Genomic DNA, 26307 nt, shown 5'->3' on the forward strand with positions numbered 1-26307 from the left:
CAAGCACCGAAAATAACGGTCCGAAGTGTTCCGAGGCATAAAAGTATGAAAGAATATTACAACCGCTGTACCAAGATGTGCGCAATATAGTCAACGACAAATAATTTTTCCCCTCCTTCCATATCCCCCCCCCCTCCCCCGCCCCCCTCTTTTTCACGGAGAAGTAGAACTTTCTAACTGCACTTACCGCGACGTGTAAAAGCTTCCGTATTGCCTGGTTGTTTCCTGTTCCGCAGTAGGCCATCGCAAGGGTGTACATACCGCTTCTTCGGAGGATTGGATCCTTATCGGCAGTCGACGATGCGATGAGCGGATCCGCTTCCTCGAGTCTACCGTACATCGTAAATGCGATACCAACAGCAAGACCACGCAGTATTTTCTCATGCTGTGTTTCGTGCGCATACTGAAAAGTAAAAAAACAAGACAACCAAAGTTAAGCTCAATTTAATTAGAGACCAAAAAAATTAAGAAAAATAAGAAACACATTCATGCATGCGTACATTAATTTCTTTTCTTTTTTTCTTAATGAATAATTAGCTCATCATATTGCGTATATACATGTGTTAACCACTTTGACGATTATTGTTTAAATTAAAAACACATGTTTCTATGAAAAAAAAAAAAAACATAGTTTTCTAAATACCATCAAAAATCTGACGTTAATTTGTCTGACATTACTTCAAATCATAATTCACTATATTAAGGATATATATTAGACTGTATAAAAAAATTGACTGTTTTTTTTTTTTTTTTCAATATACTGAAAATATTGTCAGGATACCGAAAAAAGGTGCCTGTTAAAATGGGAGTTCTTAATTTTAATACTAAGACGTGCCTAATCGCGATTTTCTACTTTCCATAAGAATAACATAGCAAAAATGGTTCTTGCTCCTTGAGATTTTTATAACTAGATAACGACGCGTCGTACAGAAAATTCATAAACATATTTTTGTAGGAAATGAATCGTTCTACAAAAAAGGTCTGTTGTCATTTTACGATAAATCTGCTCCTTCAAAAGTTATTTGAGGTCCTTTGTTGATGTTTGACCTCAAATAACTTTTGAAAGAATAGATTTATCGTAAAATGACAAGATACCTTTTTTGTAGAACGTTCAATTTCTTACAAAGACATGTTTATGAATTTTCTGTACGACGCGTCGTTATCTAGTTATAAAAATCGCAAGGAGCAAGAACCATTTTTGCCATGTTATTCTTATGGAAAGTAGAAAATCGCGATTAGGCACTTCTTAGTATTAAAATTAAAAGCTCCCATTTTAACAGGCGTCTTTTTTCGGTATCTTGAACAATATTTTCAGCATATTTTTCAAAAAAAAAAAATAGTCGATTTTTTTGATACAGTCTAATATATATATTTCGATTTAATTCGATTCAATTCGAGAATTCATTTCGTGAATGTATATTTGAGCCAAGGGAGCAGTTTCCGTGTCGAACAGGTGATCGTATAAAGTGAGGACAACGGCCCCCGAGGACCGACCGAGTCTCACCTCAAGTGCTATAACTACGCGGTAATAAAATTGGAATTTTTCATCTAAAAAGACACGAGGGTGGCCCTAGAGCAAACCGGTTACGTAAGTGATAGCAGAAAGCGATGATTCTTGGTGGGGAAATGCAAAAAAAAGTTTTCGATGTGAATAAAACAACAAAAAAAAATAGGAAAAGGATTAACTGCAAAAAGCTGTGACTGATTACGATCGAGTTGTATTCAATTTTAAAGCGATATATGTTGAATAGATTTGTATTTATTTCAATGAAAAAAAAAAAAAATCAATATATCATCGCCTGTGTGGCCAATTTTCAAAGTTTGTTTGTTAATGGATTTTTGGAAAATGGATCCGTTGGAAAATGAAACCCAAAGCGATGTTCCATAAAAATGACTGAACCTGAACTTTAAAACTCGTTTTTTTTTTTTTACGTGAAATAGAATAATTAAATATAAACAAATTACTATTCAACTAAACCAGCTTCGCATATACATACTTCGATATTTATTTGATTGATCCTTATATTATTACTTTTATTTTTCTGATTAAACTTTTCTCTGGACTGTTAATCGTACGTCTGCCATATCCTGAATTCTCGTTTCGAAGGCAAAACGCGGAAGTCAAAATGACAATCAGGTCTCTGGGGTAAATTCAACCCCTCTAAATGTTTAGACCTGCCTCGCGCTTGGGTTTATCCCAACTAACCGAGGTCACAAGCGAGTTTCAAACGGCGGGTCATAGCAATTAAACCTGCACACGCTGTTTCTCAAATTCAATCTATCCCTACATCCTTGATTATTTTTCTCTTTACACGGAGATACTGATTATTATTATTATTATTATTATTATTATTATTATTATTAACTTGTTAGTAAGAAATTAAATCGAAACCAAATCAATCGACAAAAAATTGCTATACAAACGGTACAATTTTTTTGATTCCAAAAAAAAAAAAAAAAAAAAAAACTGAACACCAATATTATAATCATTTCACAAAGTTCCTTGATTCTGCAAAATTTCTTTATTTTACTCGATAAATCAAACGAATTTGTTAAATTTTTAACGATTCATCAAGAGAAGCATCGATACGTAAACTTTTGTGAGTAATTGAATTTCCGTATTTTTTATTATCAAATCTCGTTCCAAGAAGAAAAAAAAAGAAATCTGAAATCAAACTTTCGTTACTTTCGGAGAAAATGGTAACCAAAAATTCGTAATGAAAGAATAACGAAAAAAAAAAAAAAAGAAACAAATCAAAATTTAATACAACGTTCGAATAAACAAATGTAATTACAGCTAGAAGTTACGAAAAAAATCTGTATACCTTCTACCCGCGTACGAAAAGCTTGCGAATAAATTTTTGCAAATATGTAGACTGCGTATTATTATTTACGTACAAACGTACGATGCGAATTCTCTCTCTCTCTCTCTTGTTCCCTTATCGCTTTCAATCGCTTGCCTCTCTGCTATCGAAAATCGATGATAGGAATGAATCGATGAATTTTCCAGCCCTCTAATTTACCCGACATTTCGGACGTTTCAACGAGGACGATGCACGTCATGCTGCCTACGTTCACACTATACACGTAAAACCCGTTTGGACGCTGGCCAGAATTCTCTCAATTTCCCTCTCGGTGCATATTTTCCTTTTGTTATTCCCATTTTTTATTTTATTTTTTTCCAAATTTTCTTCTTTTTTTTTTTTTTTTTTTTTTTACTCCTATTTTTTTTTCATTACGTTGCACGCATCGAGGGATTTTTCATTTTCCGCATTTTTACGATTCAATTAAAAATATATTTCGTCAATATTTCATAGAAAACGAGGCTCGAAGTTCGTTTATAACATCGGTGCATCAAAATAATATTATATATATATATATATATATATATATATATATATATATACATTATCGATAAAAGCAAAAAAAAAAAAAGAAATTCAAGCTTAAACTTTTCATTTTCTATACTATATTCATAAAGATGGTGGGAAAGAAAAACTTTCCACGTATATTATATTTTCATTCAATCGGTTCAATGACCGACGAAAGGCGGAAAGAAAAAAACAAACAAAAAAAAAAAGCGGGAATCAATTTCTTTCTATTCCTATATTTTAATAATAATAATAATGATGATGGTAAGAACCGGAAATAAAATACGGTACGAAAAAGAGGAACCAATGAAACGTTTGAAAACGGTCCGTAACATGTCAGAAATATATATTTGCAACATATGCGACGGTCACAGGGTGGATCGTTGTACCCTTCGCGAATATCTGACACCGACCGGGAAATTCGGCTGGTTGATATGATAAGAATAAATTACACCCGCCTGCGAGAGGTCCTATCTCAAAAATACGTGACACCCTATAGGTATATATTCTTGATATTTTATTCACCCTTTATTATACACTTTTTGTTTATACGCGGTCATCATTTTCTATCATTATGTGTGTATATACTTTTTGATATGGCAAGGAAATATAGTGATTGTTTAAGGTGTTGATGAATTTTTGCTGCCCCAACCACAAATCAATTTCAAATAATTCGAAAACGATTGCCTGATTTTTTCTTCAATTTATTTTATTTTTTTTTTTTTGGCAGTTTCTTAGGTATGTTTGTTATGTCTAGACTTTCTTCGATAAAGAGGAAAATTCAACGTTTCTTTAAGTTTTGACCGTGAAAAAAATTATTTACCGATTGAGGAATGTTTTTTTAGATAAATTAAATACGAGTAAAAACTAAAAACAAACAGATAATAACGAGGAAACTTTCTGAACGGAAGGAAGTTAAGAAAAAAAAAAAAAAAAAAAAAGAATAGCAAAGGTGATATCCATCTATCAATCAATCAATCAAGTAATAATCGAGTTAATGACAAAGTCATTGTTAAAACTCGCATTAAAATCCAATGTAATCCATAATTTGTTAAATTTAAAAATATCAGATTCTTTCGGTGGCGTTATTTGATCGAGAACTAAACAATCATTCGTGGAAGAAAAGGAAAGAGCAAAATAAATCACAAATCGATCTAAGATTGTCAGTATTTTTGTCAAGAGAAAAATGTTGCACATTTTAAAGACTGGTCTAATCCTTCTCAAAGCGAAGAATGTTAACATTTTGAAAATTAAAAATATGATCAATATCTAATCTCTGTTCTCAGAAGGGCAGCAAAAAAATTTTGACTTCCCCTTTATTGACCTTTGACTTTAAAGAAAGTCTACACGTAATTCAAGATAAGGTCAAGAAATCCTTCAACATTTTTATCCTTAAAACCTTTTCTATCTTTACGATGAAGAAACGAGGCGCGGAAAACGAACGGGATAACGGTTATTCCTTATATCACGACTTTACGGGATGTTGAACCCAATGGGGATGCCATTATGGATAAGTATAGAAAAAAAGGAAAGAAAGAAAGGGGAGAAAATGAGGGGACAGAATAGAGACTCCCTTGAGAATCGAGCACTTGACATCCTCGCCGTTATTCGCCTATCCAATTGCTAAACCTGCACCGTGATTTCTAAAAACACCGAAAACATCTGACGAAAATGAACTCGAGAGTTTTTGTTAAAGTCAAACTCGATCTGTTTGTTCCTAAAAAAAAATAAAAAATAAAAAAGAAGGATAACGGGAAGGTCTAATTAAATTATTACAAGTCCGGTGGATTGATCGTTACCTAAGACGACGAAGTTTTTTTTCTTTCAAGATCGATAGTACTTTGTACAAGAACAAGTTCGTTTCAATTTTATTTACGAAATTCCCTGACTTTTCTCGCTTTTCCAGGTTTTCCCTGTACATACAAGCCCTGTTTTATAATTATACTTCATTCTGTGTAAAGGTTGAGTCGTTTTTTAGCCTAAATAAGTGTTTCGTTTCACCAGTTAAGGGTCTAAAATTGTCCAAACAGTGAACGTACTTGTTAAATGGCTTCTTAAGATCATTTCGCAAGGATTAAAATTCCTTCCGATCAATCCTGATGGAACTTTACATCGGTTACAATAGTATCGAGTTATTCTTCGAATACTCACCACCACCATGTCGTGAATGGCCTGCGTAGACTTTGAACCAAGCATAACCATCCCCATAGCGATACCAGCAGCTTCGCCAGTCACAGCGTCGTCTTGATACAGATTGAACTTAAGCTGTTCGTAGACGTCTTGTCTGTGGGATCCCATCGCCGCAAGTCCAAGTCCGAGGCAGCCGCCGTGACGTACCATCTTTGCATTAAACGTAAGAACAAAAATGAATCATATTTCCAAAGTGAAAACATCGATTCGTTCAAAATTCAGGAAAAGAGTTCAAAAATACTAATAATCATAACAATAAATTGCAATTTACTCATACACGGAGAGCAAAATCAAGCTTTGAAACGATGGAAACATCTCAAGCTTTGAAGGCTCGGAGAGACCATCCTTTTAAAGGATGAATTCAACCTTCTAAAGCTTGGAAGGTGTTGTGCTCGAAACGCATGAAACTCATGCTTTTGCAGCAAGAACCTCGTCGTTTAGGACCATGAATACCACCGGGCAGAAGCTTGCAGTAGCTCACGGTCCGAAAGCAAGACTTTCACGGTTCTAAACTGTGAATCTCTTGGTCTCGAGTGTTAATAAGCCGCTAGAGCAGGGAGGGGGAACGCTCGAGATTCACAGTTTCAAGCGGTGGAGTTCATGGTTTGGAGGCTTGCATCATTCCGAGCGTCTCAACGATAGACTCCATGCTTTTGGACCACGAAGTCCATGCGGCTAAAGCATGGATCTCCTCCTTCTAGCCCGTGAATAGAGTCTTGCTTTTAAACGATGAATTCACCGGTTAAACTCGTGAAATTCATGCTTTGAAAGCATGTAAAAATTACAAGGTCCGAAAGCATGAAGGTTCATCGTTTCAAAGCTTGATTTTTCTCTCCGTGTATAAGTCTGGTTTTCTTATCAAATTTACGCGCTGAATTCTTTACGAATTTAGGTAAAACAATCGAAAGGCGTATTATAATTCCGAGATGTTCTTAGCACAGCGACTGGATGGAGATTTGAACGAAATCCTTACTTCGTTTTGTGCATCCTTCAGCTGGCCAAGGAGATAATCGGTGATGGTTGCTCCATGGTTGGCGTGAATTAAGCCCAAAGCGTAGAGTCCACCTCCTTCTGAGTATCCGGCACCAGCGCCAGTCTCACGTGGTAAATAAGACTGCATCAAAGCCAGAGCTTCCTGCTCGTGGCCTCTGTGTATAACACCCAACGACGCCGTGGCCGTTAACTTGGCCCAATTTGTGGCACGAGCCAGCCACTCCAAGTTGTCACTGGAAACGAATAAGCAAAAGTAAGAATTTTCGGGTGAGAGTTGCAACCGAAGATGTGAAGTTGAAGTTTGTATCGTTAGCGTTAAGATTCAAACTTTTTATCTAACAATTTTGAGATTGCATGAGTTTCAGTCAACCGTTGCTTCAAAATCAACTTCTTCAAAGGCACAATGAAGTTGTAAGTTGGTGAGATTTTTCTTAAAGTTTCGCTAAACTAACGTCACGAACTTCAACTTTGTCGGAAGATCGGCTGCGTCTATCCGATACTATTTATAGATTATTTGTGGAAATTCATTTACCGAAGGAATTGATCACTCGTCGTGCCTGAGTGCATAAAGGCATTAGCTATCACAGTCGCAGTGTGACAAATCGACACGCGGATAGCGTCTTTTGTATTCTTGAGAATCAGCATATCGGTGTGATTGCTGCGGATTAAAAATTGGAGATGCAAATCTATCGACACCTCGCCACCCAAAATACTCGACAGCGCATCCACACGCTCCTGCTGCTCTCGTTCCTGGGCATTCTGAGTAATGAAAAAAGGAATTTTTAGTATTACTGACATTTGAATAGCGGATTTTAACCCATATTCGCTCAGAACTGGGTTTTAAAACAGCAGATGATTAACTGCGTTGAAATTTGATGTACAAGAGTAACTCAACTCTCTCAACTATCAAATAATTATTCAAATTTTTAAAATCCTTAATATCTGTTACACACACGGAGAGAAAAATCAAGCTTTGAAACGATGAACCTTCATGCTTTCGGACCTTGTAATTTTTACATGCTTTCAAAGCATGAATTTCACGAGTTTAACCGGTGAATTCATCGTTTAAAAGCAAGACTCTATTCACGGGCTAGAAGGAGGAGATCCATGCTTTAGCCGCATGGACTTCGTGGTCCAAAAGCATGGCGTCTATCGTTTAAACGCTCGGAATGATTCAAGCCCCCAAACCATGAACTCCACCGCTTGAAACTGTGAATCTCGAGCGTTCCCCCTCCCTGCTCTAGCGGCTTATTAACACTCGAGACCAAGAGATTCACAGTTCAGAACCGTGAAAGTCTTGCTTTCGGACCGTGAGCTACTGCAAGCTTCTGCCTGGTGGTATTCATGGTCCTAAACGACGAGGTTCTTGCTGCAAAAGCATGAGTTTCATGCGTTTCGAGCACAACACCTTCCAAGCTTTAGAAGGTTGAATTCATCCTTTAAAAGGATGGTCTTTCCGAGCCTTCAAAGCTTGAGATGTTTCCATCGTTTCAAAGCTTGATTTTTCTCTCCGTGCAACTTTATCGTCGTAAAGTTGGCCTTACCAAACTTTCGATGCTGCGCTGCGGAGTTTCGTCAGCAGTAATGCCGTTCGGTTCGGTCTCGACAGCCGGAGAATCGGCCGGTATTTCGGCGGTAGCTTTAACGGCTGGTTTTATGATAGGTTTAACCATAAGCGCAGCGGGAATCGGTGCAGTTGCTCTTAACGCCTGAAGAACACGTCCAAGGAATTGCTGAGTTGCAGATTCGTACAGATCGAAAGCGATCTGATAAGCCATTAGCGAAAACTCCTGTGAACCTTTGCTCAATCTGTCAAGAAGCTCCGCAACAGCCAGCGGATCGTCAAGAAAGATCAAACACTGACACATATTGACGTAGTCAGGAGTTCCCAGGTTGCGATAGAGGCTCACGAGACACCTGAGTACCGTGTTGCGGAATCCTCGATTCTGAATGAGGCTCATAGCGACTTGAAAAGCGTAGGACAGCATGCCGGCTACGTCGTCCTAGAAAGGTAAGAAATTAAAGTTTGATGTTATATGGCATTTTCACATCAAACACGGGTCTCAAAGATGTTTGTAAGATTCTTTCATAAATACTAACAGACTGCATAATGGCAGCTTCGAAAATGTCCATCCTGCGAGTCTCGAGAGCAAGACCTAGCGCCTGACGGTACTGACCGTCATCCAAACATCGCTGGAACATGCGATTCACAATTCCCTCTAGTCGCGGATCGATCGCCTTGCTAGACGCCACAGACTTTCCTTCAGCTTCGAGAACACGCTGCTGAGTGTAAAAGTCGATGCACTTGGCTGGGAAGAGAAAATTTGTTTCGATGTATTAATTTAATGAGACCTTTATTTAACGGAGTCAATAACGACGACAATCGTGTGAGATTAAGGAAATCGTTAATCGTAAAGCAATTTTCGTGAAACTTCGTAAAAAAAAATATTTGGAATAAAATAAAAAACATTTTCTACTGTTGAGAAACAAGATTACGTTGATTACACTCGTTTGATGAGAAAAATTGATAGTTTTTACTGAAGAAAATTTAACTAAAACGTATTTACAAAGACTCAAAAGGATAATTTTTTCCAATAGTTGTAGACGTTTAAAGATAGATCGATTTCAAATTTTCAGACTATGATTTGTTTTTAGTGTGATCTTTTCACATCCATATTTCAAGTCCATAAAACCATACTTTTCAATAGAATTTCATTACAAGCATTAATTTGCTTTTGCGTAGAATTTGATTACAAAGCAAAAACCAGTGGCAGTAATTCAGACTAGTTTCGACTCACCGATTGTCGTGTCGACGTACTCATTGCGAGCGTTAACGTCGAATAGCTCGCCAGCACCAAGAGCATACGTAAGAGAATCCTCAAAACTTCCAAGATGGTAATAAACTTTGCTGGCGACGAGCGCTGCCAGCTCATGCTGATTGAATCCCTTGTCTTCGTGCAATATTTCGCTGTGGATAAATTAAACGACGCTTTATGATTATTATTATTACAGCCATTTTTCTCCTTAATCTTTAAACAAGACTCAAGTAAAACAGATACAAATTTACACAAATGGATCAGTACATTTTTTCAATCGCCTCGGATATCTCAGGCCAGAATTCGTCCACAATGAGATCGAGTTTTTTCAGAGCGAAGACCTTCAGCTCAGGCATCGGCTCTTCCAGTAGGGAAATTATTCCCGCTGTAAAATGTGTATGGATTATGAAAATGGAGTATTTTTTACATATTTTTATCCATGTATTATAGGTTAGGTATGACAAGGCTTGCAAATCATGTCATGACTGAGAAGAGTGACTTGCACGCGAGCGTAGCCGGCTTTCGAAAAACTTTAATGTCCCGTATTTTTGTTAATAGTAAGAAATTCTTGTTGAAAGGATAATGAAAAATCGTTTTATTCACCTGCTGACGTGATGTTCATGTTGTTTTAGGCGAATCTTACGATTTAACGCAATTGTTTAAGAGACGAAAAACGCACAGCGAATTGACGCGGATCAAGTCCACTGAACTATGCCGCAAGTCAGGAATTGTAACAAACGAGTATCGAGTTATCGTATTTTAAGAAGTTTATTTCAATATGTCGAACAGCTTACGAGTTTTTCTACAGTCTCACCATCGAAATTCACTTCTCCAAAAAGCAGCCAACTTTGTGTAAAACTTATGATTATAGAAACGGTGAAAGTGTCACAAAAGGTATTTTAGTTTTCGATCGAGTCTACGTCAATCCGTAATAGCGGGAAACAACGGTAATTACAAATGAAAAACAATTGAATAACGAGTTATCGAATTTTTAAATATCGAACTCATATCGAGTTTTCCCGCATTCCCAGCATCAAAACCCACCTTTTCAAAAACTAGCCAACTTCAGAGAAAACACAATGTTTTTGAATTTATATTGTATCTATATGATTATATTAGTCCAGTGAACTATGCCGTAAATCGAAAACAGCGGGAAACAGCGGTAATCAAAACGGTAAAACAAACGAATATCGAGGTATCGAATCTTGAAATATCGAACTGCTATCGAGTCTTCCGCAAACCCACCATTCTAGAAAGTAGCTAACTTCAGAGAAAACACAATGTTGTGTATTAATGATTAGAGAGGGTTACTTAACCTAATTTAGTAGCAGCAACCAGCAACCAAGTCTGATATTTTATGAATTTGAAGTTGAAGAAAGAACACGAAACATGGCAGAAAAGCCGAAATCAATGAGCCAGATTAAACATGTACCGAAAGACGCGCAAGTTATAATGTCAATAATGAAAGACATGGGCATCACCGACTACGAGCCAAAGGTTATAAATCAACTCCTCGAATTCACTTATCGTGAGTATATCATCTCTTATATCGCATTGTTTTCATCGTTTCACTAAAACGAATCTCAAGTTTAAACACAATTTTTCTCAGGTTACGTAACCTGCATACTGGACGATAGCAGGATATACGCTAACCATGCAAAGAAGAAGTTCATTGACTTGGACGATGTTAGACTGGCTGTAAAAATGCAGTTGGAACGTTCGTTTACCAATCCGCCTCCTAGAGACGTGTTACTGGATGTAGCCAGAGCGAAAAACAATATTCCATTGCCGTTTGTTAAGCCAAACAATGGCCTGCGCCTTCCGCCCGATCGCTACTGCCTCAATGCCACAAACTATAAGCTGAAAAACGCGACCAAAAAGATCGTCGGTAAGCCGTTACATGCCATAGTTGGAAATAATTTTAGCGGAGGTCAACCCAGGATCAAGATCGAACCGAACAAAACTGGATTGTCTATCGTCAAGAGGCCAGGCACTCTCGCTACTGTCGCACGAACCCAAGCTATAACAATTCCAAAACCTGTGTTCAAATTCTCTACTGGTAAATATGAAGAAGTTTTCTTTTTTTGTAGAGGAAATTGGATTTTTAGACTATTTTTCTTTGGTCTTATTCTATTTATACTAATTATTCATTTACTCATCATTTTGCAGATCTTCGGTAAATTTTCCACCCCGAATCCCAATCCCAGTTGCCATATTTCTGTTTTGTACTTTCCATATGAGAATTTAGCTCAAGTTTCACGTGCATATCAGTAGAGTTTCATTAATATTGTATCCGTTATTGTTATCTGCTGATACTGTCACGTGATAAAAATATTTCGGCAGGTGCTGGAACTGGAGCTCCAGGAGCAAAACCGGCTGTTGGAAAGCCAAAGATTCAGATCTCGTCAAGTCAACCTGTGTCTGTAATAAAAATGGAAACTGATGATTCGTCGAAGAGAAAAAGAGAAGAAGAAGACTACGATATTGCCTGAATAACCGAAGAACAAAAATTGACCCACATCGTGTGAATAATATTATTTTATAACAATGGTCAACGCACCCCAAATCAATACTTCTGATTCCCTAATCGTTCTGATAATAAATACAGTATTTATCACAGTTACTGAATGTTACAGGCAATTTAGTTGTTTTTCATTCCCACTTACGTTCAGTTTTTCTTCAGTCAAATTATCCATCATTTAAAAAAATTTATCAACATTTACCTAAATAATCTTCAATCTAATTTCCAATCTGTCTTTGTCTGTTTGGTACCAATACCCAGCATCTGGCTGGATGTACAATTATCACCATGCTGAAAATAACAACGAGTGTTGATCGTTATCTGTATCTTTGACTGTATTTACGAACGGTGAAACTTGAGATACATCGATAAGAAACATCGTACGATCGGAATCACGCTGGTGAAGAATGTAATGCTTTGCTTTTAAAGAATGTAAAGTCTTTATCGTTTGAAATCTGGAGTATGGGTGATGCGTGGTACCAGAAATAATTAATCAATCGTAAAACTTATTGAAAAAGACAACCAACTGTTTTTTAAATGTGTTTTGCTTTTCTAAAAGATTCTAACATTGACCTCTAGACTGATATTGTGACCCGAGATACAACGGAAGGTGACTTTGGAGTGGAGTCGCCAGGAACCATTGTCTTCTAAAAATTTCTAAAATTGATCTGCAACAGATTTCTGCATCTATATACTGTCATTGGTATTGCATCTTCTTTCGCAGAACTAGACTTGTAATTCTTAATACCTTATTATTTGATTAAAAGTCGTCAAACTGAACATGTTTAAATTGATTAATTAATGAAGTAGAAATACCAGTTTGGCAATCACGCCAACAAACAGGATGTAACGATCTGCGAAGACATGAAATAGATTAAAATTTATTGATCGGTTTAACAGCGGAGAATGGCGTGATCAATTCAGCACTTTAGCTTTGTTAGATAATAGAATTACGACCACTACTGTATCAGGATGATATCTCAGTGAGCTGCATTAATATACAAACTACAAAAACTAACTGACTAGATCGACAAGTTTTATCAGTAGCCGAATATGTGTATATTACTATAAATACTGTTATCCAGATAAGAATCTTGTTTGTTTCAAATCAAATACGAAAATGGGCTAGATTGTCCGTTTTGATTTTATCACAATTTTAGATTAGATGAATAAAAGTTGTAATTGAGTCTTAATCAATGTCTACAGGGGATTGAAACTCAGATTTAAATCTGTTTTGATTATCGATTACGAATCTATAATTACTGGTAATATAAATACAGTATTCTGCGAGTAAGAGGTCATTTTTATTCAAGTTTTTGTTGCAAAAATGAAGCTACTGTTCATAGCTGCTCTTGCGATTACTGCCTCAGGTACAATACCATTTAATATTACTTCATTTTTTCTGATTATCTATTCAAGGTGCCGTGAATTTATTTCATCATACAATTTCCAACAATTTCAAGACGCTTGGCTTACATCGAAAATTAATTACCTGATAAAAATAATGCAGTTTACGCTGGGGAGGTGATTGAACCTGAGCACGACTACATGTATTTCCCTGACGGAGACGGAGTTCCTCATCTGATCGACCTGCTGAAAAAGGGTGAAGACCTGACCGGATTTGATTCGAGTGACTCCATCCTTTCTCGCAACGTTGAAACCATAACATTCAATCTATTTACTCGGTAAGAATCAAATTCTGTTGACTTTTAGGCGATTTCGACCGGTCCAAGCTAATTACAGACTCCTCTTTGCACAGCAACAACCCTAGGAATTCTCAGCTTTTGGTTCTCAACTCCATATCCAGTGTGAGTAGCAGTAACTGGAGGAGTTCTCGCCCGACTCGATTCATCACTCACGGATGGAGGTCTAACCAGAATTCAGACGCCTGTGTTACCATCCGCGATGGTAAGAATAAGATGCTAAGTTGACACTTGCGATAAAAATTACAGGAAAATTGTTTCTTCTAATAAGTGATTTGACTTCACTTCATCGATTCAATTATCCGTGCTCATATCTCCGCGCTTTTGTTCTCAGCCTATCTGGCCGAAGGCGACTACAACGTGATTGTGATCGACTGGAGTTCAATCGCCGGTGCTCTTTATGTAAGCGCTTCATCAAGCGTCAGAGGTGTTGCCGCCAGAGTTGGTCTGATGATCAACTTCCTCAGTACCAACGCCGGCCTCAATGTAGCCACGACAAAACTGATCGGACACTCTCTGGGTGCTCATGTGTCCGGAATTGCTGCCCGCAATGCTCAGGGAACAATCGAAGCTGTTGTAGGTGAGTAAAAGGCAAATGAGATTCTTCGACTTGTTCGAAAATCCAGTCTTCTTCAAACGAGGAATTTTTCTTCATCAATGCTCAAATATTTTTACAGGTCTCGACCCGGCGCTTCCTCTTTTCAACTCTGCTGGAGCTGGATCCCGAATTCACCAAACTGACGCTGACCATGTCCAAATCATCCACACAAACGGAGGACTTCTTGGCATCATGGATGCCATTGGTGATACCGACTTTTACCCAAACGGTGGCAGCAGTCAGCCTGGATGCGGTCTGGACCTTGTCGGTGAGTTTCGCCCAACTTGTGAGTTCATTGATGCGCATATTGCGCCACTCTAATGCATTATTCTCTACAGGGAGCTGCGCCCATTCCCGTGCCTATTACTTCTTCGCAGAATCCATTAGGAACCCAACCGGTTTCCGTGCCACAGGAACACGTTCAATGTACCTCGAAGCACTTGAGCGACACAACGAAGTATACATGGGTGGTAGAGTTTTTAACAAATTGTAAGTACAAGTGGAATAACTTTGTTCAGTACAGAAAACATTTAACTTTGGAGCTTTGTCACTACAGCTTTGGAACTAACGAGCGTTTAACATTAATTTTGCAGCGCCAGTGGCAGCTTTACTCTTGAGACAGCCAGACAGTCTCCCTATGCTTTAGGATGAGCGGAAGCCTCGATTTGATTTTTATAAATGAGGTCAATTATTCGTCGACACGTGGAAATTGCCAAGTATAGGTGGTGTAGCTGGATGTTATATGAATGTTTAAATATACTGTAATATGATTTATTCAAAAGTGAATTACTGTTTCATTATGTTTTGATATATTTTATTCCTACGCACCATTGTATTTTTAGATTCTCTTCAATATTTACAGAGGAAACTTATGTCGAGTAAGAATATGAACAAATCTATATTTGAGATAGAGTCTTTGCTTCTTCAACTTCTCGCTTCACATCCAGCCGATTGTTGTAAAAATAAATACGATATACCACTATTCACAAATCATCGAATGCGAATTTTTTAAATTTCCATATTGCTCGAATCCGATGACAAGAGAATTAAGTTCAATCTCACACAAAAGTCTTTTGGTTTCTCCCTCTGCTTGGCGTCGATATAAAAAAAAAAATTCCATAGCAGCGATTCATCACGTTACTATCTTGCAAATTCTGCTTAAATTTACTGAGGCTATTCATGGAATGGTAACATTTGCCTTTCCAAGTCGAATAAATTTGCATTCAATAAATTGATTCGATTTTTGAGTTGATTGCTTATATCTAGTGATCTCGGTAAAATAAGATCTAAACGGGCAAATCACAGGCAGCAAATCGTCCAAATATTGTAAAAAAGTATACAGAACAAAACGCTAATCATCATCCGAGTCATTAACTTTTGCAGCTGTTGCTGCTGGTTTCTGATCATCTTTGTAATGACGATACTCAGGTTTCAATTCCCACATATTTCTGTGCGGGTTCTTCAAGTTGTAATTACAGACTTCGTTCAAAATTTCTTTCAAGTAAACCTGTAAATAAGTTTTTCCATGAATCATTGGAAAAGTGCAATACCCCAGTTCTCATACAATTCTTAGATGTATGCAAAAAATTTTTGCAAGTTTGCGGCGTAACTTACGATAGGCTGCCTGGTGATTTTGGCTAGATCCTTAATATTGTAGTACTGATGTTTCTCAAATGCTGCAAACAGCATCTCCAACACCGCATCTTTGTCATCTCTCATTTTCTTGCCCTCCGCCTTCTTCTTTTCGGCATATTCAATCTGTAATAATAATGCAGATAAAATCTCTCACAATAACTAAAGACAAACAGAAAATTAAAGTTTTCAACTACACGGAGAGAAAAATCAAGCTTTGAAACGATGAACCTTCATGCTTTCGGACCTTGTAATTTTTACATGCTTTCAAAGCATGAATTTCACGAGTTTAACCGGTGAATTCATCGTTTAAAAGCAAGACTCTATTCACGGGATAGAAGGAGGAGATCCATGCTTTAGCCGCATGGACTTCGTGGTCTAAAAGCATGGCATCTATCGTTTAAACGCTCGGAATGATTCAAGCCTCCAAACCATGAACTCCACCGCTTGAAACTGTGAATCTCGAGCGTTCCCCCTCCCTGCTCTAGCGGCTTATTAACACTCGAGACCAAGAGATTCACAGTTTAGAACCGTGAAAGTCTTGCTTTCGGACCGTGAGCTACTGCAAGCTTCTGCCCGGTGGTATTCATGGTCCTAAACGACGAGGTTCTTGCTGCAAAAGCATGAGTTTCATGCGTTTCGAGCACAACACCTTCCAAGCTTTAGAAGGTTGAATTCATTCTTTAAAAGGATGGTCTCTCCGAGCCTTCAAAGCTTGAGATGTTTCCATCGTTTCAAAGCTTGATTTTGCTCTCCGTGTACTTTTAAATCCAGTACTTACGTTGTGTTTGTGATCGGATACAGGTTTGAAATTCTGTACAACCCTGTCGAGCTGTTGAACTTGCCTCTGAGGCACTGATGCTCGTTTTATGCTTTCTAACTTAAGCTTCATATAGCAGTTGTCAGCTAAAAATGCAATTTCGATCTAGAATTAACAACACAGTCGAACATTCGAAGAATATTTTAACCTATTGAAATTTCCTGAAAATTTGCCACCAAAGTGGAGGTTCAACAATTCTGAACCACCCAAACTCACCATAAGGACGGCACTCAAGTTTCTGCACTATTCTGCCCTCCATGAAGAGTTTCTCAGTCTCTGGAACAATAGCATCCGAAGTGCTGGCAGCTGTAAAAATCATTAGAATAGACAATTTACTAGATGCATAGATTTAAGCCGCAGAATGCGTGCTGCATTAGACTGTATCAAAAAAATTTACTGAAAATATTGTACAGGATAACGAAAAAAGGCGCCTGTTAAAATGGGAGCTCTTAATTTTAATACTAAGAAGTGCCTCAGCGCGATTTTCTACTTTCCATAAGAATAACATGGCAAAAATGATTCTTGCTCCTTGTGATTTTTATAACTAGATAACGACGCGTCGTACAGAAAATTCAAAAACATGTTTTTGTAGGAAATTGAACGTTCTACAAAAAAGGTCTCTTGTCATTTTACGATAAATCTATTCTTTCAAAAGTTATTTGAGGTCAAACATCAACAAAGGACCTCAAATAACTTTTGAAGGAGTAGATTTATCGTAAAATGATAAGAGACCTTTTTCGTAGAACGTTCAATTTCCTACAAAAACATGTTTATGAATTTTCTGTACGACGCGTTGTTATCTAGTTATAAAAATCGCAAGGAGCAAGAACCATTTTTGCCATGTTATTCTTATGGAAAGTAGAAAATCGCGATGAGGCACTTCTTAGTATTAAAATTAAGAGCTCCCATTTTAACAGGCGCCTTTTTTGGTTATCCTGATCAATATTTTCAGTATATTTTTCAAAAAAAAAAAAAAATAGTCAATTTTTTTGATACAGTCTAGTGCTGCATTGTACTAATTTATTATTTTGAACTCTGACCAGTTCCAGGATCTAAATAATAATAGACTGGGCGATGGTTTTTAGCAATTTTGAAAGAAGAGCATTGAGTCAAAAAAATTCTTCAAACTCACGTGTGACGTGAGAAAATACACCGAGCATTTGACGAGTGACAGTGGTTACATCCAGCCTGTGTGCCTTTGGAATTTCTTCTTCGTCGCGTTCCTTCAGAGCTAAAACTGCTTCCGAAAGTCTTAGAGAAACTTCTGCTTTGGCCCCTGGATTTCTGTGGATAAAACAACCCTCATATTCAAGGGGAATGGTGTGGAACGATGGACCGATTGTCGTTTCTATAATCGTGAACAACGGTCTATGCTTAATGTAACATTTTTAACCAACTTGGTGATCTTCAGCTTGCCGACTTCGATATTTCCTGGAGCCTTTTCCCACTTGTTGGCAATATATTTAGGAACCTTGACCAGCCATACTCCTCGTCCTGCGTTGCTCAGATCTAATTCTCGGTCTGTGTGAGGCGGCGGTGCGGACATGTTACCTGAATATAAAATATAAAATATGTTAGTTTTCCTTATCCCATTTACCCTGGTAATTATGAATCACACGTTAGTTTTTGTCTCCTTTAACCTAATTACTCATGACATATTAGGCAGCAACATCACCTATCTCAAACCTAACCAAACTGACTTTTAAAGTGGCCAGATTCGAATATTTGAACTGCTTACCTTGTTGCAAATGGTCTCAATGATTATAAACTTTCAGTATTTAACGAGACGAAATCAAGGAAAATACTCCGTTGTATTTATTTAACTTCTGTAACTAACTGTTCAAATAGAAATATATAAAAAGAAATTGTACATAGATACAGTTTTGCTTCTGACAGCCTGTTGCAATCGTAGTATTCGGAGTGTATGTAGTTGCAATAGTTCAACGGAATGCTTCAGCGAAATTCTGGGGAAATTTATTCTTTAGGTTTGGCAGCACTGAGAACGGCTTACCCAGAAGGCTTTCACACAGTTTCGAATTTCGCGGTTTTATTAAGAATTGTTCCCTGGACATATCATGCGCATTTGTGACTAAAAAAAAAAAAAAAATACAAAAATTAATCGGGGTGTGTACAGTTCTTATGATTGATTACACAGCGTTGACTGTAGATATATTTAAGACTTACAGTCCTGGGTTATTTTTCGTAAAAATTGTAATTAAGAAATATTATGCAAGTGTTTGAATGAATATAAAAATGGATAATGAAATGAATTTCTGCGCTATCTCCTTCTACAACTTCACTACGTTCTTCTGGTCTACTTTCGGAAGGCAAATTTGCCTTTTGAGCACTGGTGCTTATAAAAAGTAGACAAAATTCTCGTTTTTGACAGGAGGTAGCACAGAATTTATCATGTGCGCAATTAGGGACTTCTTGACTCGTGTGCATTTTACGTTCGCCTGCGGCAGGTGCGGCACTTTAATGGTCAAGAAATCCCTGGTTTATTCGCGCATGCCACGAAAATAACTATTATCGTAAGGTTCGTTGTAAATTAACTGGAATAGAGAATAAGGTCTTGCGAATTTATTTTGCACATTGATGAGGTGTTAACATAGTCTTTCAATAATGAAAATTTTTGGGAATGTGCCGGAAAATGCTTGAAAAAATTAATTTTAGCTTCTGCGTAATATTGACATGTTTGTCAAACCATATTTTCTTCCTCAATTGTACAAATACTCAACATTGAACATATTCAATTCATGGTTCTTCGAGATGCTGCGACGCGTCAAAATCTTGTTCTTACAAAAGAAATTTTGAAATGCTACTAATTTTTTTCTGGCCGTCCGTTCCCTACGTTGAGGATTGGAATCTGTTAATGTTTTGGTCAAAAAGGTGCGGCTTTGGATTTTTTGCGAAAATTTCGACGATTCTGAAAAGTGCTGCAATAAATTCTTTCAGGCACTATTCCGACGTAATTTTGCAAGAGGAATAGATTAATCGCAGTCCCGATACGCTGCGAGCAACACCTGCAAAGTTACAGCCGAAAAACTGCAGATTTTCATCGACATTTCTCTGCTGCTGGTCCTAGGCTATTTTTCATGTGTTTTCTGAGTTCCTGGGCGTCGAATTAGTCTAAAAAGCGTCATACGGATCGATTCCCAGACAAAAGATTTTTCGGCCAAAAAAAATCCAAGGCTAACCCCTTTGCATTTTTGGCGAAAATTTCGACGACTTTGAAAAGTGCTGCAATTAATTCTTTAGGGTACTATTCCGACGTGATTTTGCGAGAGGAATCGATTAATCGCAGTCCCGATACGCTGCGAGCAACACCTGCAAAGTTACAGCCGAAAAACTGCAGATTTTCATCGTCATTTCTCTGCTGCTGGTCCGAGGCTATTTTTCATGTGTTTTCTGAGTTCCTCGGCGTCGAATTAGTCTAAAAAGCGTCATACGGATCGATTCCCAGACAAAAGATTTTTCGGCCAAAAAAAATCCAAGGCTAACCCCTTTGCATTTTTGGCGAAAATTTCGACGACTTTGGAAAGTGCTGCAATTAATTCTTTAGGGTATTATTTCGACGTGATTTTGCGAGAGGAATCGATTAATCGCAGTCCCGATACGCTGCGAGCAACACCTGCCAAGTTGCAGCCGAAAAACTGCAGATTTTCATCGTCATTTCTCTGCTGCTGGTCCTAGGCTATTTTTCATGTGTTTTCTGAGTTTCTGGGCGTCGAATTAGTCTAAAAAGCGTCATACGGATCGATTCCCAGACAAAAGATTTTTCGGCCAGAAAAAATCCAAGGCTAACCCCTTTGCATTTTTGGCGAAAATTTCGACGACTTTGAAAAGTGCTGCAATTAATTCTTCAGGGTACTATTCCGACGTGATTTTGCGAGAGGAATCGATTAATCGCAGTCCCGATACGCTGCGAGCAACACCTGCCAAGTTACAGCCGAAAAACTGCAGATTTTCATCGTCATTTCTCTGCTGCTGGTCCTAGGCTATTTTTCATGTGTTTTCTGAGTTTCTGGGCGTCGAATAAGTCTAAAAAGCGTCATACGGATCGATTCCCAGACAAAAGATTTTTCGGCCAAAAAAAATCCAAGGCATTTTTGGCGAAAATTTCGACGACTTTGAAAAGTGCTGCGATTAATTCTTTAGGGTACTATTCCGACGTGATTTTGCGAGAGGAATCGATTAATCGCAGTCCCGATACGCTGCGAGCAACACCTGCAAAGCTACAGCCGAAAAACTGCAGATTTTCATCGTCATTTCTCTGCTGCTGGTCCTAGGCTATTTTTCATGTGTTTTCTGAGTTCCTGGGCGTCGAATCAGTCTAAAGAGCGTCATACCGATCGATTCCCAGACAAAAGATTATTCGGCCAAAAAAAATCCAAGGCTAACCCCTTTGCATTTTTGGCGAAAATTTCGACGACTTTGAAAAGTGCTGCAAATAATTCTTTAGGGTACTATTCCGACGTGATTTTGCGAGAGGAATCGATTAATCGCAGTCCCGATACGCTGCGAGCAACACCTGCAAAGTTACAGCCGAAAAACTGCAGATTTTCATCGTCATTTCTCTGCTGCTGGTCCTAGGCTATTTTTCATGTGTTTTCTGAGTTCCTGGGCGTCGAATTAGTCTAAAAAGCGTCATACGGATCGATTCCCAGACAAAAGATTTTTCGGCCAGAAAAAATCCAAGGCTAACCCCTTTGCATTTTTGGCGAAAATTTCGACGACTCTGAAAAGTGCTGCAATTATTTCTTTAGGGTACTATTCCGACGTGATTTTGCGAGAGAAATCGATTAATCGCAGTCCCGATACGCTGCGAGCAACACCTGCAAAGTTACAGCCGAAAAACTGCAGATTTTCATCGTCATTTCTCTGCTGCTGGTCCTAGGCTATTTTTCATGTGTTTTCTGAGTTCCTGATCGTCGAATTAGTCTAAAAAAAGTCATACGGATCGATTCCCAGACAAAAGATTTTTCGGCTAAAAAAAATCCAAGGCTAACCCCTTTGCATTTTTGGCGAAAATTTCGACGACTTTGAAAAGTGCTGCAATTATTTCTTTGGGGTACTATTTTGACGTGATTTTGCGAGAGGAATCGATTAATCGCAGTCCCGATACGCTGCGTGCAACACCTGCAAAGTTACAGCCGAAAAACTGCAGATTTTCATCGTCATTTCTCTGCAGCTGGTCCTAGGCTATTTTTCATGTGTTTTCTGAGTTCCTGGGCGTCGAATTAGTCCAAAAAGCGTCACACGGATCGATTTCCAGACAAAAGATTTTTCGACCAAAAAAAATCCAAGGCTAACCCCTTTGCGTTTTTGCCGAAAATTTCGACGACTTTGAAAAGTGCTGCAAATAATTCTTTAGGGTACTATTCCGACGTGATTTTGCGAGAGAAATCGATTAATCGCAGTCCCGATACGCTGCGAGCAACACCTGCAAAGTTACAGCCGAAAAACTGCAGATTTTCATCGTCATTTCTCTGCTGCTGGTCCTAGGCTATTTTTCATGTGTTTTCTGAGTTCCTGGGCGTCGAATTAGTCTAGAAAGCGTCATACGGATCGATTCCCAGACAAAAGATTTTTCGGCCAAAAAAAATCCAAGGCTAACCCCTTTGCATTTTTGGCGAAAATTTCGACGACTCTGAAAAGTGCTGCAATTATTTCTTTAGGGTACTATTCCGACGTGATTCTGCGAGAGGAATCGATTAATCGCAGTCCCGATACGCTGCGAGCAACACCTGCAAAGTTACAGCCGAAAAACTGCAGATTTTCATCGTCATTTCTCTGCTGCTGGTCCTAGGCTATTTTTCATGTGTTTTCTGAGTTCCTGGGCGTCGAATTAGTCTACAAAGCGTCATACGGATCGATTCCCAGCCAAAGATTTTTCGGCCAAAAAAAATCCAAGGCTAACCCCTTTGCATTTTTGGCGAAAATTTCGACGACTTTGAAAAGTGCTGCAATTAATTCTTTAGGGTACTATTTCGACGTGATTTTGCGAGAGGAATCGATTAATCGCAGTCCCGATACGCTGCGAGCAACACCTGCAAAGTTACAGCCGAAAAACTGCAGATTTTCATTGTCATTTCTCTGCTGCTGGTCCCAGGCTATTTCATGTGTTTTCTGAGTTCCTGGGCGTCGAATTAGTCTAAAAAGCGTCATACGGATCGATTCCCAGACAAAAGATTTTTCGGCCAAAAAAAATCCAAGGCTAACCCCTTTGCATTTTTGGCGAAAATTTCGACGACTTTGAAAAGTGCTGCAATTATTTCTTTAGGGTACTATTTCGACGTGATTTTGCGAGAGGAATCGATTAATCGCAGTCCCGATACGCTGCGAGCAACACCTGCAAAGTTACAGCCGAAAAACTGCATATTTTCATCGTCATTTCTCTGCTGCTGGTCCTAGGCTATTTTTCATGTGTTTTCTGAGTTCCTGGGCGTCGAATTAGTCTAAAAAGCGTCATACGGATCGATTCCCAGACAAAAGATTTTTCGGCCAAAAAAAATCCAAGGCTAACCCCTTTGCATTTTTGGCGAAAATTTCGACGACTTTGAAAAGTGCTGCAATTAATTCTTCAGGGTACTATTCCGACGTGATTTTGCGAGAGAAATCGATTAATCGCAGTCCCGATACGCTGCGAGCAACACCTGCAAAGTTACAGCCGAAAAACTGCAGATTTTCATCGTCATTTCTCTGCTGCTGGTCCGAGGCTATTTTTCATGTGTTTTCTGAGTTCCTGGGCGTCGAATTAGTCTAAAAAGCGTCATACGGATCGATTCCCAGACAAAAGATTTTTCGGCCAAAAAAAATCCAAAGCTAACCCCTTTGCATTTTTGGCGAAAATTTCGACGACTTTGAAAAGTGCCGCAATTAATTCTTTAGGGTACTATCCCGACGTGATTTTGCGAAAGGAATCGATTATTCGCAGTCCCGATACGCTGCGAGCAACACCTGCAAAGTTACAGCCGGAAAACTGCAGATTTTCATCGTCATTTCTCTGCTGCTGGTCCTAGGCTATTTTTCATGTGTTTTCTGAGTTCCTGGGCGTCGAATTAGTCTAAAAAGCGTTACACTATTCGATTTTCACACAAAAGTTGTCATAGATGACCTCCCTTGTTACAACTTCTCCTGTGAAAGGCTTTCGCTCATCGTCAGAGTGAGGAGGTGGCAAATATGCACGCGAACTGAGTGGATATATCTCTAATTGACCACGATAATATCAATGGTGAGGTTCACGCATAAAGCTGACTGCTTTATTAGGTAAAAATCTAAAGTCACTAAGAATAAAGTCTCATCCGAGGTTATATCGATAAAAGTGTTCTATATTATTTGTATAGTAGTTTTACTTCCTATATCGAGATGAAATAATTTAATAAATAATCACGTCTTGTTGAAATACACCGATTTACTGCTTTTATCGCCTACATACGCAAAATGTAATTTGTGAATATTAAAAAAAAAAGAAAAATGTATGTGATTATTTTGAATCGAATCTGCGAGCAATCTCAAAATGGATTTTTAATTCTAACCACTGACCTAATGTTCTATTTATAGCGGACTCCATTGAAATCCAATGTGGAACACTGAACTCAACCCGAGCGGAACTAGACGAACCCGAGAACGGAATTCAGATGTAGGAATGCAGACGATGACCAAAATCACAGACAACACAAATATCCTAGAAAATCCAAACGCCATTCTATCATAAATCACAAAACACAGAGGATGACAAGACAGCAGAACCAAGTTCAACAAATCCAAGCTACCCGATCGGCAGAGGATACTATTAGACCTCGGACTAAAATCTGGAAATGACTTACGACTTACTTACAAACTATCCGGAAGGGGAGTAAATTTTGACACAAGAATACAAATAAAAAATACAGTCAAATAGTGAAATTATATTTTAAGAAAAATTGTCAATACAGAAATATTGATGTATAGTATATTTATAATTTAAAAAATTTTATTAATTTAAAATTAATTAATAAAAGGGCACGCTTTGCCGCCTGGTCCCAATTATAAATAGAGCTATCATCCCTCCATCAACCACCGTATTCCGTAATAGTTTATGTCATCATCCCGGTCTCGAGGTATTCGGTTGCTCGCATCAACCCCGCGGCTTCACGCCTTTTGTCAGCTCACTTGTACCTCCGGTTAGCTGTTTGCTCAATATAAGTTAACCCCAGACGGAGTAAAATTTCCTGTAACACATAACATCTCGAACTTGAAACACAAATTTAGAAATCAATTATTAGCATTGGAATCGAAACTTTACAACCTATAATAATTTCTCTTTTTTGCATGCTTGTATTGAAGTTAGGAAATCAATTATCACTCGCTCTTGAATGACTGATTGTCAGAAACACCTTTTTCTTTTCAGTTTTAGCGCAAAAATTTTACTTGAAATTCAAAGTACTAATGTGAGATTTTTCAACAACTCCAAGCAGCTCGATCGACAGAGGATACTATTAAAAGTAAAATCCTGAAAATAACTTACCACTAACTTGCAGACTATTTTACGGTAAGAAAAACAAATTTCAAATTAAAATATGAATCAAATATAGTTTGGAGTGAAAAATATAATTTATTCATCAAGTTTTTATGATCAATTAGCGGAGTCATATATCTGGCACATTTTCTCCGGGACCTTTCATGCGGGGTCCTCCTAGTCCTCGAAGCGGCTCTTCTGGCTCCACTTTCCCTCAGTCGTCCAACGGATGCCGAAAAAGTCGAGGTATAAACTCATCGTTCAACGTGCCGACAGTCTCTATAAACCATTCGAAATATTCATTGCAATGACACATCATCTCGGACCGTCGCCTTTTAAAGTCGTCGATATTCACCCATCCTAGGCTTTACATGACGCGTTGTAACATAATAACAAATAATCAGATGCAGGCTGAACACTTCACAAATAATTCAAAAACAATGATTCAGGGAACATCATTACAATAAATTAGAACTAGAAACTCGTAAAAGACTGTTAGGACTGGTCAAATTTTTCTTTTGCACAACTAAATAAATATAATACAACAGAATCAGAAACTCGTGAAGAAATTCAAATCCAAGCACATTTATACAAACAAGGTGAAAACATTGAATATTTAGAGAAATCCCAGATAATTCAAGAGACATCTTTCTTTTAAACACGTCTCGAATTCACTCGAAGGAATTCGAAATTCAAGTTATAATAAAAATCTTTGAGACAAACCCTTATATAAACTCAGAGACCCAATCCTCTGGTCAAATTTTCCACCAATTGTATCTCAAGCCAGAAAGAACTAACCAATAATCGAAGACTGATCTTTTCTACTTTAGACTTTTAAGAATAAGCCTCTAAGAGGATTTTTGGAAATTCAAATTATTTTCTAAGTCACAGTTATTTTTATGACGCGAGAAACTAAACCGATCCGGCTGGAAGGAATCTTGAAACACGTTTTTCTCGAAACTACTTTTTTCGATACATCAAGTTTCTCCCAAAAATCGACAAACGCCTTTGCGGAACATTAAAATAAACCGTATAGGATATTATGAAATTTACGTGTTACGAGACTATCTGCGTCACTCGAATAGGACGAAAATTTATCGATACCGCTAGCTATAAATCGAAATGAGTCGATGAATCTCAATTGCATCATCGTTCCATCGACT

The 26307-nt window shown here is 38.0% G+C and overlaps 4 protein-coding genes across 4 annotated transcripts in view; 2 read left to right on the forward strand and 2 right to left on the reverse strand.

The window, feature by feature from the left end:
• Nucleotides 1-10100, reverse strand: part of LOC124406305 (26S proteasome non-ATPase regulatory subunit 1) — a 73040-nt gene extending 62940 nt beyond the window's left edge. The window contains exons 1-9 of the mRNA XM_046881679.1: nt 9974-10100; nt 9638-9755; nt 9353-9522; nt 8655-8863; nt 8099-8557; nt 7087-7313; nt 6535-6787; nt 5523-5711; nt 188-403 (exon numbers count right to left, since the gene is read on the reverse strand). Of these exons, the coding sequence (XP_046737635.1) occupies nt 188-403; nt 5523-5711; nt 6535-6787; nt 7087-7313; nt 8099-8557; nt 8655-8863; nt 9353-9522; nt 9638-9755; nt 9974-9992 (1860 nt within the window). The 5' untranslated portion in view covers nt 9993-10100. The remainder of the gene's footprint in view (nt 1-187; nt 404-5522; nt 5712-6534; nt 6788-7086; nt 7314-8098; nt 8558-8654; nt 8864-9352; nt 9523-9637; nt 9756-9973) is intronic.
• A 499-nt stretch (nt 10101-10599) lies between these two features.
• On the forward strand, nt 10600-11993 carry LOC124406313 (transcription initiation factor TFIID subunit 9). The gene is made up of 3 exons (XM_046881691.1): nt 10600-10898; nt 10980-11429; nt 11714-11993. Exons 1-3 carry the CDS (start codon nt 10760-10762, stop codon nt 11860-11862), a joined length of 738 nt encoding a protein of 245 aa, XP_046737647.1. The 5' UTR covers nt 10600-10759; the 3' UTR covers nt 11863-11993.
• A 1066-nt stretch (nt 11994-13059) lies between these two features.
• On the forward strand, nt 13060-14880 carry LOC124406310 (pancreatic triacylglycerol lipase-like). The gene is made up of 7 exons (XM_046881688.1): nt 13060-13261; nt 13402-13576; nt 13651-13799; nt 13929-14174; nt 14272-14460; nt 14531-14681; nt 14786-14880. Exons 1-7 carry the CDS (start codon nt 13219-13221, stop codon nt 14841-14843), a joined length of 1011 nt encoding a protein of 336 aa, XP_046737644.1. The 5' UTR covers nt 13060-13218; the 3' UTR covers nt 14844-14880.
• Nucleotides 14881-14970: 90 nt separating this feature from the next.
• LOC124406312 (general transcription factor IIF subunit 2) lies at nt 14971-18545 on the reverse strand. The gene is made up of 7 exons (XM_046881690.1): nt 18383-18545; nt 18042-18195; nt 17777-17928; nt 16861-16950; nt 16606-16730; nt 15807-15950; nt 14971-15699 (listed from the first exon to the last, which is right to left on the reverse strand). Exons 2-7 carry the CDS (start codon nt 18188-18190, stop codon nt 15544-15546), a joined length of 816 nt encoding a protein of 271 aa, XP_046737646.1. The 5' UTR covers nt 18191-18195; nt 18383-18545; the 3' UTR covers nt 14971-15543.
• Nucleotides 18546-26307: the final 7762 nt, after the last annotated feature.

Source organism: Diprion similis, chromosome 5, assembly GCF_021155765.1.
Source record: "Diprion similis isolate iyDipSimi1 chromosome 5, iyDipSimi1.1, whole genome shotgun sequence".
NCBI classification, from domain to species: domain Eukaryota; kingdom Metazoa; phylum Arthropoda; class Insecta; order Hymenoptera; family Diprionidae; genus Diprion; species Diprion similis.

What these genes read in the sequence shown, in the direction of transcription:
- LOC124406313 (XM_046881691.1), top strand. Translation starts at nt 10,760, where the DNA reads ATGGCAGAAAAGCCGAAATCAATGAGCCAGATTAAACATGTACCGAAA. An exon ending in ACTCCTCGAATTCACTTATC is followed by an intron (nt 10,899 to 10,979) that starts GTGAGTATATCA and finishes AATTTTTCTCAG; the next exon opens with GTTACGTAACCTGCATACTG. An exon ending in TGTGTTCAAATTCTCTACTG is followed by an intron (nt 11,430 to 11,713) that starts GTAAATATGAAG and finishes ATATTTCGGCAG; the next exon opens with GTGCTGGAACTGGAGCTCCA.
- LOC124406310 (XM_046881688.1), top strand. Translation starts at nt 13,219, where the DNA reads ATGAAGCTACTGTTCATAGCTGCTCTTGCGATTACTGCCTCAG. An exon ending in AACAATCGAAGCTGTTGTAG is followed by an intron (nt 14,175 to 14,271) that starts GTGAGTAAAAGG and finishes ATATTTTTACAG; the next exon opens with GTCTCGACCCGGCGCTTCCT. An exon ending in GGTAGAGTTTTTAACAAATT is followed by an intron (nt 14,682 to 14,785) that starts GTAAGTACAAGT and finishes TTAATTTTGCAG; the next exon opens with CGCCAGTGGCAGCTTTACTC.
- LOC124406312 (XM_046881690.1), bottom strand. Translation starts at nt 18,190, where the DNA reads ATGTCCGCACCGCCGCCTCACACAGACCGAGAATTAGATCTGAGCAAC. An exon ending in GGCAAGCTGAAGATCACCAA is followed by an intron (nt 17,929 to 18,041) that starts GTTGGTTAAAAA and finishes TTTTATCCACAG; the next exon opens with AAATCCAGGGGCCAAAGCAG. An exon ending in ACTTGAGTGCCGTCCTTATG is followed by an intron (nt 16,731 to 16,860) that starts GTGAGTTTGGGT and finishes TTGCATTTTTAG; the next exon opens with CTGACAACTGCTATATGAAG.